General features: G+C 34.4%; 1 protein-coding gene across 1 annotated transcript; it reads right to left on the bottom strand.

The window, feature by feature from the left end:
• Positions 1 to 1,425: 1,425 nt before the first annotated feature.
• On the bottom strand, positions 1,426 to 10,472 carry KIAA0408 (the record flags this gene model as incomplete). The annotated part of the gene is made up of 5 exons (XM_084228834.1): positions 10,323 to 10,472; positions 6,786 to 7,148; positions 6,618 to 6,697; positions 3,593 to 4,922; positions 1,426 to 1,599 (listed from the first exon to the last, which is right to left on the bottom strand). Exons 1-5 carry the CDS (start codon positions 10,455 to 10,457, stop codon positions 1,426 to 1,428), a joined length of 2,082 nt encoding a protein of 693 aa, XP_084084960.1. The 5' UTR covers positions 10,458 to 10,472.
• Positions 10,473 to 11,831: the final 1,359 nt, after the last annotated feature.

The following is an 11,831-nucleotide window of genomic DNA, read 5'->3' as shown; positions in this document are numbered from 1 at the left end:
TATGGTACATAATGATGTGAATTTCTCTAAGTTGTTAGACTATATTATAAGAAGTCTCTGAAAACTTTTTTATAAGAATTTCCTAACTTTTTTTGGTAGTTAAAAGAAAAGTTTACATTTATGTAATATCTAATAACAAAATTGGTTTTATATAGAGACAGTGGAAAGCAAAGTTACCGCTAAGGTCTTCCTAGTAGAATTTCAAGCACCTCAACATTCACATTTCTGTCAGTTATCAATATAGATTTTAATATGTTTTCTATATGCAAATTGTGGCCAAAATATGTGTTTCCATCCCTTAAGCTACTCAAAGATGCCAAAGTTTAGTTTAAGGCTTTCTTTTTAATGTCACATACTGTAAGAAATACAATATAATTTAGCTGTCAGCGAAATGTTGTTCTCGATTTTCCTTGTTAAATAAGAAAATGAATCAGCCTTTTAGCTACTAATTTTAGGGAAAAGATTTGAAGCAAAAAGTAAATGACTGACCTCTAGATATATGTGACTCTAAATAAAACAGATGAACTAAAAGCAAAAAAGGTAGAACTTAGCATAATTAAATGTCTTTTCATATCCCTTTAAGGAATGTTTGTTACTGAAGTTGGCAAAATAAATGCACTGATTTAATCACGTTGCTTATAAGGCAGTCTCAAGTATATAGTTAAAGCCATAATTGACTACCAAATGGTATGTAAAAGGCTTTGTGAACATTTTATCATTCCTTTAGATGTCTGATCTGTTAAAACTTATGACAATTTACTTAAAAGAGCTAACAAGGAAATCAATGGTATTAATCTTATATGGATTAAGAAACTATGAGCTGTATATAGAAATCTATCAATATTAGAGATGTGTATAATTCTTATTTTTCAATGTACTTGGGGCCAAGGAAGTGGTTAATTAGTACATGTATCTCAAATGCCTTATGTGGATACCCATTAAAAGGTATACAAAATATAAACAGTATTACTGTATATTTTCAAAATTTTAAATAAACACAAAGAATGTATAGGTATACATGTTATAATTTCAAAGTCAACACTAGCACATATGTTTTTCTTATCTAAATACATACTAAGATATGTCCTATTTCAACTCATGCACCTACAAACACATGACCATGCACATAATCTTGCTTTCTGACACTTGCAAGAAAGTTAGAATATACAATATAATACACTGTTTCAACTTATCATATCAGCAAAGTAATGAGGATGGCACTAAAAAATTTGATCTAAGAAATCAAAATACAGAAAGGTAATTTTTCCATAGAATAAAAACACTGAAGACTCATGGGAGTAAGATTTAAATTGCTTGTCCCAGTGATCTTGACAGATACAGAAGAGAGAGGATTGGTTGCAAACACTCAGGATGCTCTGTTTGGCAACTGGGACTTGTTGTAATCTAGCAATTCAGGCCAGAGACTCAGACCATTGATGCTTCAGATGGGAGAGACATAGTGTAATTATGGGCAGTTCTCCGCAAGGCAGGGGGCGCCGATGGAGACCTCGAGGCCCATCTGGAAGGGAGACGGCGATTTGCTGGCCTAGCAGGTCGGGAAAACCCTTTTCCTTGTGAGGACTTCACTGCCATGGATTCCTAAGACATACAAAAAGACATTCATCTCATTATGCAGGCGCCAACAGTAGGTTTACTATATTATTGACCCCAACTATTGGATTAATGAATTAGCATATTTGTACAAAAGAAAAAGCAGTAAAAGCTAAAGATTTATCTGCTTATTTAATACTTATCTAATATTTATGGTCTTGATGTTTAATCAATGCACTTTTAATATGGAATATGGCATTTGATAATTTTATAGATCGCTTCACAATGATAATTCTTAATACAGCTGATCTCTTTTAGAACTTATTAGTTCATGATTGAAAAGTTCATGTTTAATAATTTTAATATGATGAAATGACAGATGTTCTTAGAGGGTTATTAGGATGTTTTGCTGTTATGTTAAAACAGAAAAAAATTATAGAAGAAACTGAGTTCACTTTAAGCAAAAGGCATGTGAACTAACAAATTCTTTAACTGATGTTTCTTTCTCTTTCACTAGGAATTGCTGTCACTATCTCTCAACAACTTCAAAATTATCACTATAATACTTCAGTGAAATATAACTTTATTCTAATTTCTAATAAAGAGTTGCTATCTACAGTGGGCATCTTCTGATGATTGAAAATATTTTCCTTTCTTTCCTTTCTTCTTTTTTAATTTTAAAGGAAAAACATCCTTGGACCCTTGCAATTCAAAATAAAACATTTCCATCTTATACTTTTGGTTCTTATTGACCTTTTAACACAATCTGTGCTCTTTCATCTGAGATGGGCTATATGGATGGACTTCATTTTTATGACAGTCCAGATTTTTCTCTTTCTCTCTTTAGTATTATTTTTTCAGACCTGTTCCAAGGGTAGGGTATGTAGAACTAATACACAAGATCTACATGGAGGAAATCCCCCATCAATATAAGAGTGAGAAATCTTTAGTAATATTTCTTTCTGGCTAGTGAGAATATTGGTTGATTTTTACATACATGTTTCCATTTCCCATATGAAGCTACAGGACATTAATAAAAACAGAGGAATGCAAAAGCAAGCAAATTATTTGCACAATGTACAAATAGGCAAGATTTTGATAAAATAAATAAAAATGGATATTTTGCAGGGTTTGAAAACCACATTAAAACAATTTTTGTTTACCTCAGAAGAAGGTATAGTTTAAAATTATGCTGCATAAACAGTGCATTCTATAAAACTAAGAGTTTTAAAGCAATGACTAATTACAACAATGTCACCTCGTAATTATTTGTAAATTATGTCTAAAAAGGGACTGTTGGATATCACTTCTTGGTAAATACCAATCCCTTTGACCTCTTTTTCTTCTATAAGTAACAAAAAGTATATTCTTTTGCAAACAGAAAAAGAGTACTAGTTTATTTAAATACCCATTTTGGGGGCAATTTTAATATCAAGAATTTATACAAATATGAATGTCCTATTACTTTAAGCTGTAACATCATTTTCCACTTTCATGGTTGCCTTTTAACTCCACAAATAAGATAACTCTAACAGGCACTATTTGAAATGATTACACTCACATTCATGTGATTAACACCATGAGAAAAAAAACAAGAATCAAAAGCTGGGAATGACTGACCCAATCACAGCGAATAACTGAAAATTGCAAATACTTTAAAAAATATTTCCCATAAACTTTAAAAAATATAAAGACTTCTAAAAGGGAAATTCTATAAATCAACAAATGCATACGTGGAATAGCTTTTCAAGAAACTTACAACAAACACTTGATTTTCTGAGGTTCTTAAACCTATTTATGCTGTCTCACTTCAGAATTTCAAAAACTGTGCTATTCCTGTTTCAAAAACTGTACTTTAAAAAGTTCACATTGAAAGATAATTCTAAAGTAAACATTTATTCATAAAAATGGTGTCAAGAAACTAAGAAGAAGCCAAAAGATGCACCTACATTCTATTTGTGTGAACAGGCGATTGACTGAACTCTAAACCACTGCTAAGCAGACAGGCAGCTCTACAAAAATAGGTTATTTACTTTCTCACCTTTGTTATCTTTCTCCAATCTACTCCTTGCTTCACTTGTGCCCCACCCAGAGCTGTCTTTCTCTGAAGCTCTTGTTCTATTTGGAGCACTTCTAAGTGCTGACTTGACGTGGCCCCACCACCGATGTCAGAATTACATTTGGTCCAATTATTCTGGAAACATTGAGAATTTTGCAATGCAGACCCTGTTGGTGTCTCATAGGTTTTCAGCAGCTTTTCCACAACACCATAATTTGACCTGGGGTCAGCTGATCTTGGTCGGCCAGACAAATTACTTGGTCTCCAGTCATGCTCATGAAGCATGTTTCGATAACTGCTAGGACTCAAGCGTTCCTGCATTTGCCTGACTAAGCCTGTGGTGGATTTTTTGGTGGGATTATCAGACACGTTTTCCCTGGGCACAGGTATGTAGGCACTAGTTTTCAGAATATCAGATACACTGTCATTTTCTGATATGTTACCTGTGCATGTAATTAAGGTATCAGAGGGCTTAAGAGCTTCAGATGATTCTGAGTAGCTTTGATTTTGCTCTATTGCACGACAATTTCTATTTGTCCTAAATACGGTTCTGTTAAATTCATCCGTCTTTGCTGCCAGCTTTTCATTCCTTGTAGTCCGTTCAAAGCCACAGCTGAAACTTCTAAATGGGCCACTGCTCTGAGTCATGGGGGAGTAGCAGTCATTGCTCTTATGAAGCTCAGGATGAGATTTAGCAGGGTGATCTGGGATGACCTTTTCATACTTGAGTTTATGGGGAGTAGAGCAGGTTTTCTGAAACCACAATGCAGAAGGGCTATTTTTTGTACCTATCCCAATGTCACATGACCACATGCTACGTCCAGCATTTTCATTACCCAGAGGTTTGTTAGGTGTTTTAGCTTCTGGTGCCAAAGAAGAACACACGATGCTATCTTTTGAAGTCTTCCCTTCATTTAAATAACACACAGGCATCTCATTGTGACTCAGAAGGAAATGAGGGTTGCAGTTCCTTTCACCTTGACCTTCTGGTACCACCCACGTGTTGTGGTCTAAATTTGCCTTTAAACTTCCATGGGCTTGTTCAGCATATGAGCAGGGAAAATTTCGAGATGTGCTTCTTGGAGGAGGAAGTGGTGGACTTTCATTTTGTTGCATATTGATTGCATCAATTCCACATATTTGCATAGAATTGTTTTGGAGAATATGATTACCACTTAAATTCTTTCCATATTTCTGTTTTTCTTTTTCTAAGTTGATTGGAAGAATGCACTGGCCATTGTTGATCATGCGGTCTCCATGAGGCAGATTAATTACATTTGGCATTTCCGGGAGGAAAGACTCTGACTTCATCCTAAACAATTATAAACATAGTATTTTAGTGATAATTTTACTTAAGATAAGCTCTTAAAGAAAACAAGAATGAAGCAATGGGTTTCTGCTATAGGATAAAAATTTCAGAACTTCCTTGAGCATCATTTTTATATAAATCCCTAGTCAAACATTTCAAGTCACCTGTATTGCAGGAGAAAGCCTACCTTTCAGTGTTGTATTCAAATCTCTACATATTCTGACCCAAATTATCTTACTAATCTTTCTTTTTTTCTATTATTTGAAACTTCACCTACACCCAGACTGTGTGACCTCTGGTGTGTCTGTGTAGCCTCTATGCATTTGCTATTGGCATTTCTGTTTCTATATGTTTCCTCTTGCCATTTCCTTTCCGCTACTCTGCCAAGAGAATTCCTATCCATTATGTCATGTGAGCTCAAGTTCCTTCCCTTGAATTTGAAATAACAATTTAAATGGTTTGACATAAATAGGAATAGAAGTAATACCCAGTGGAAGGCATTAATGGGTTTGAAAGAAACACTTTTCTTTGATGAGTAAAGGGCATATTGGCATAGTGAGCAGCAATAAAAATAGTGTGGCTATTCAAGTAAGTTGTTTTGTGTGGATGGATTATAAAGCAGAGTTGGAAGGATGATAGAAAGTAAGGAGAAAGATTAGGTCAAATTATATAGTGTCTTTGAATTATATAGTAAAGGTTCTGAATTTTTCCTAAAAGCTATGGAGTGACAGGAGAACTTCAGACAAGGTGTAATTTGTAAAAAAAAAAAATTGACAGATCTTTTCTGAGTTATCAAATATACCTTAATTATAGCAACAATATGGCTTCACAGGTTGTTAGAGTGGAAAGCAGAATGTGTGTCTTTCTTCATTGACAAATGACCTAACACATATGCTAATACTATTTCTTCCATACTTTGAGTCAGAAATCAACTATTTTATTCTCTATAGTTGTACAACTTAGGCTGGAGGAGAATTAAAACATTGAGATAGAAAGCAGGTAATATATTATCTTATTGTCCTAATTAAAATAATTATATCCCTAAAAAGTAACTGGCAACATGAATGCTGGATGGGTATGGTAAATGAAATATATTTATTTCAGTGGAATTTTGCACATGTGAAAATGCTGTTATAAAGGACTTTAAAGATTCTAGGGTTGTTTCTACTGGAGGACACAAAAATCCTTGGCTGACAGTGACATTTTAAGGTGATAGAACTCAAAGATTGTTTCCTCAGGATTGAAGTAATAGCCAAAACAGTATTACTTAGGGGCTTGGGATATGGCTGTTGGTAACACATTTTATGATGGGGTCTGTAACTGAAACTAAAAACAAGCCAAAAATTATAGGTTTATTATACTTTAACCAGGAGTTGAAATACACAGTACAAAAATATGTGTCATGATTATTCTAAAATGAAATGGACAGGATAAACAATTAAATTTTCATCTGTAAGAATTTTACAATAATATCATAATTTATTTTGTAAAACAAATAAACATAAAGCAAAAAAGAACTGTATTAAAGGACACATTAACTTTTAACAGACAGTAAAGTAATCCAAATACTCAGATTACAACAAGAATCATTAGATTTGTTTTAAATGAACAGAGAATATATGAGTTTGGATACACTGACTGAAAATAATGTTCTTTTTTAATTCTCCAGCATAAAAGAATCAGAAACGTATAGCTTACCTTCTGTGGTTAGACCGCTTTCGAATTTCCTCTTGAAAGGTACATAATTCTTCACTAACTTTGGCAAGTTCTTCAAGAGCCTTTATACATAGAAGTAATAGCATGTTAGCATTTCAAAATGTAAATATTTCCTTAGAAACAGTTGTAGGTCAATCACATCTCACTTACAGTGTTGAGAGCGCCAGAACAGCCCTTGCTCTCTTCCTCAGAAGTCCTCAGGTCAAGCCAGGCCTCACCTTTCTTTTGGTTGTTTGTGACCAAAGGATCCATAAACCCTACTTTGGATTTTTTTGATTCTTTTTGTTCCTTACACATTTGATTTCCTTCCTCTAGTAAGCTCTGCTCCATTTTATTGTCCTTTTCCAGACCATCCCTGTGATTCATCCCTATAAATTCACATTTTCCTGAAGTGGGGTAATTTGGAGAACATGCCACCATTTTATCTTGAGTGGACTTCTCACGATCAAGATTGGCAATCCTAGCACGTTCATTCATGTTGACTTTCCTCCGAAGTTTTACTTCATAGCAAAGCTGTAAAGAAAGCAAAGATAGAGTTTTGTTCCCCCTAATTCACTCTGTCAATATTTTTGATACTAAGCACATTGTTTAGAGTTCTCTTTGCTACATTACAATACCCTTCCCTTGGGTATTAATGCTTGTCCCTGCAAACAGCACTTCGAAAATCTGGATTTAGCTGGAACAACTTTGATGAACCATAAAGATCATAAAGCATCAATGGCAATTTCTGTCTTTCTTCCTGAATAGGAAAAAACTCCTTTCAAAGATAAAAATAAATTTGTATGTATAAATTAATATGATACAGAAACACTATTAAAAAACTGAAATAACCTGAACCAATTACTGGCTATGCCCTAATCTAATTGCTTTCAGAGAGAAGGAAGAATTTAACATTAAGGCAAGTTTTAGATATATATGATCCAATGTGTATGCCAACATTTAGCTGTCTAACTAGGGAACATTCTGTTCCCTAAGTAGACATTTTCCAATCAAGGGATGTGTCCTTTCAAAATTATATTGATGAGGGAGGGCTGGTATTACTGAGATTTTATAAAAGGCAAGGCTCTGCACATTCTTAAAAAGTTTCTGATCTGGATTAAAACAAGTATAACACTGTTCTGTGCAATATGATAGAACACTGAGGCTTTGCTCCTCTATTAGTCCATGTTAAAATTGGATCCCAGCTTAGACCGTAGCCCAATGAGACCTTTGTTTAATGAGCAAGCACTCTCTCAGCTTGCCCCTGATCAGAGGAAGGAAGAGCTTTCTGTTCCTGCTTACATTCTGGAAAAGCTTACAGAATTTCAGCGGAGAATGTCAAATAACTATTAAAACAAATGTCTCTACATTTTACAACCACAACCTATATCTGCACTGTATCAGTTATTCAAGGAATATGATGACAGATTTATTGCTGACAATATTTATTCAAATCTCAGACAAGAAAAACGCTACACATAACTGGTGCTTTAGGAATATACAGTGTATTTATTTCTCTAGATACTTATATATCTACAAGTGGATGAAGTCTGGATAGCATTAAATTGCAGTCATGAATTGTTTTGTTGCCTGTAAAATCATTGATACTGAACTGTTTTGGGGACATTATAATTTTGGCTGACCACAAAGGATATTGTAAGAAACAATCCTTGAAACTATCATGTTAAACTTAAGGATTCTCTTGATGACAGCATCCTCTTTTTGAAGAAGAATGGTTGAAATCAAAATTGCTTTAGTTTTAAAATAAGAACCAAATGATGCTATTCATGAGAAATACATTTGCCTTTTTTTTGAATATTGATAAGTATGCAGTTGCTAATTTCTGTTTGGGTTAATAGGAAGACAGACTTTTAGGATACATTTCACATTATATCTTCTTGTCTTTATCTCATCTTTCTCTTTTATTTTAGCATACCTTACCTTATATAGAATTTTATATGTCATCTTAAATTCTTTTGGGGACTTAAGTGAAGTATGAATAAACAAAAAGCATAATGTTATTGATAGAAAAAGCATTTATTTTATATAAGGGAATTTGGGTTACCTGGTCCCCAGCCCTTGTCAATGTTTATCTGATCTTCTGAACAAAGGATACAGGCATGAAAGAATGCAGTATGATATATTTAAAAAATCCTATGCATCTATGAACTCTATTCAGGGTTTTTGTCAGATTATTCCTGGTTTCAAATTATCCAATTGCATGTATCTATATTTACAACAGCAAATTCCAACTACTGTGAATAGTGCCTGAACAGAGAATCATTAGCATCTTTATATCATTTTATCTTGATACCCAGTGCTGGGTCTTTTCATTAGGTAATATGATCACTTAGACTCACAGAAGTTATATGCATGAAAATCCACAAGTGTCTAACACATAGCTTAATAATTTGTGTCTGATTTAAAACACAAACAGTGATAAATGTTAAACATATACAGTCTATTATGCCTATATTGTATCATATATTTTTCAAATATTGAAACTTTAGTTTAAAAAAAAATTTTGAGTCTCTATGAAGATTCTATCCTTCTAGTTTCTTTAATCTTTTCTTCTCCCAATTTTGTTGCCTGTAAGAAGGGATGCATAAAAAGTATGTTCTTATTGCTCATAAGCTGAGAGTTGAGAAAATCTATATATCAGTATGATAAGGGGAGCACAATGCTAGTGTTTAGCATTGAAAAATATCATCTTTGGGTCTTCTGGTAGGCACATTACCTAAACATAATTCCAGGTATGGAGCTTCGTACTATAAGCAGCAAGATGAATAATGCCATAGCTGCAGTCAAAGATGGAAAAAAAAAAGAGGACAAACTACTAGAACGCTTCTGTCTCTGATGGATAAAGGGACAGAATTTCTCTGGACTATAATTCTAAATTTAAAGTGTATGTTCAATGCCTGCTAAATTGATAAGGCTAATATTTACCATAAATGGAATCTATAGAGCTGTTAGAATACTTATTTGACAACAATTTTAACCAAACAGAAGATTATTTTATTTTTAAAAATTTTTTAAAAGATTTATTTATTTACATAAGAAACATGGTACAGGCCAGATGCGCGGGAGGGTGAGAGGAGTCACCAGAGACAGAGTGGGGAACAGAACAGGCACTGACTGAAATACACTGCTGAGGGGAGAAGCAGACAAGACAGGAAAGGTCTGCCTTGCCATGTGGGTTGCTCCATGGCTAGCGGGAATTGAACCGACACTGCAGAGACTGCAGACAGCTTCACAGCACTGCACTCAACCGCCTGCGCCATCAGGGAGGCCCTAATATGAAATTTTCTTTAGACATTGTTCAGAGTTCATCTCAGGAAAGATCTTTATTTTAATCACGACTTGTAATTTTGCTAATACATTTTTCCTCCTGATTTTGTATTTGAAATCTCATGCAAAATACATACCTCATTTTCATACCACAGCACTCTAGTCAGAAAATAATAAATTGATGCACTTTAGAGTGACATGTCAAGTTCTTAACTTCTAGGCAAGGCTATGAAATAAAAGTGATATCTACAACACCATTGGGTAAGGTTATGCTATTTTTGGTCTAGTAAATGTCACTGGGACATGCATATCTTAGGAGGTATAAGGAAAATGAAGATAGCTTCTAATACAAAACAAACCAATAGAATTTTCATTTTGAGCTTTAAGTTTACAATGAATACAAAACAAATCATCTTGTACCTCCTCGATCTTCTTCTGCATGATCTTCCACTGACTTTCCCATTCCTTCCTTTCATTGTCAAACTGATCCAGTAATTCCATTTTTTCCTTGTGCCAGCTGGTCTCTGTGTTCTCCCATGGCTTATGCAGGTCCATGGTGACCGTGCGAGTGTTAGAGAAGGGGTGTCCTGCTTGTCTCTGCTTTCTCTTAACTGTTTCTTGGAAGCTGGAGTTGTTTTAGTAGAAGCAGTCTCACTTGCCTTAAAAAAAAAAGCCTAATATAAACATAACGAAAGAGAGAGTTCCACATCCATGAACTTTCTGGAAATATTTTATCAGTTTGTCAAAAACCATGACATAAACAAACTACAGGAAACTTGGACTCAAAAGAAGAGATGACATCAATCTGCTTGAGAAGAAGAAACTAAGTCAAAAAAGAAGCATCATTTAACACTAGATAGCAAAATTACTGTGGACAAGATGGTTAAAGTTACATGTGTGATATAAGCATTCCTTTAGCCACCTACAGATAGAAACCTTTCATGAATTATCTAAGATTGGAAGTACAAAATTCAACAGTATGGTCAACATATAACACTGTGGTAGATTTTGAGGAAATACAATTCCTCTTTCTAGTCTGATGCAAACAGATTATGAATTACTGCAACTGAAAGTCTTGAGCCAGTGTTATACTATGGTCTCAATTCTATATTCAGATTTCAATCCCATGCCAAATGTGGTACTATATTAAGTAAGACTCCAAAATTGGTAATCAGTATGGGACTGATGTATCAATAAGAAACCAAACTAAGTTATGAAAATAATCTCATTATTTTATCAGGTAAAATGTTAAAGCAACAAAACTCTTCTGGAAGCCGTATGTCAAAATTTATCCATGCCCTCTTTTCTTTCTGATAGATTACATACAGAACATATTTAGGATATCAAGTTCAGAGTACTGCAGAAAAGCATTTTGCTTAGCGTGCAGGAAATCTTCAGTCACGTTAAGCAGCAACAGTAATGAGCCTTCTAACATTTAGGGCATGTGTATTTTAGGGTTTGATCATGCAATTTAAAATGCCAGGTTGGTATCTATTGTAAATCATCTAAAATTTCTGAGGTTTAGTTTATATTAAAGTGGGAATATTCACAGTGTGGCCATATAGATGAAATGACAGATGAAATATAAAGTAGTTGGAGAAATTTTTTAAATTCCCTATTTTCTAAAAAATCTTGCCCTGACTTTCATAAAAATAATTTTTATTAATATAAGGCCATATGTTTTTTAATAGGTAGAAAAGCATATTTAAAATGTTTGACTCTCGGGCCTCCCAGTGGCACAGGGGTTAAAGTCTCAGCGCTATCAAGCTATGGCCAGCCACTGTGGCATGAGTTTGATCCCTGGCCAGGGAGCTAACCCACATGGTGCAGCAGACCTCTCCTGCCTTGCCCACTGTTCCCGTCAGCAGTGTATTTCAGTAGATCTGCCCGTTCTGCTCCCCACTCTGTCTTTAGTGACTCCTCTCACCT

This window comes from Talpa europaea (assembly GCF_964194135.1).
Source record: "Talpa europaea genome assembly, chromosome: 2".
Classification (NCBI taxonomy): domain Eukaryota; kingdom Metazoa; phylum Chordata; class Mammalia; order Eulipotyphla; family Talpidae; genus Talpa; species Talpa europaea.
Note: the sequence above shows the minus strand (reverse complement) of the source record. Positions and strands in the feature narration are given on the sequence as shown.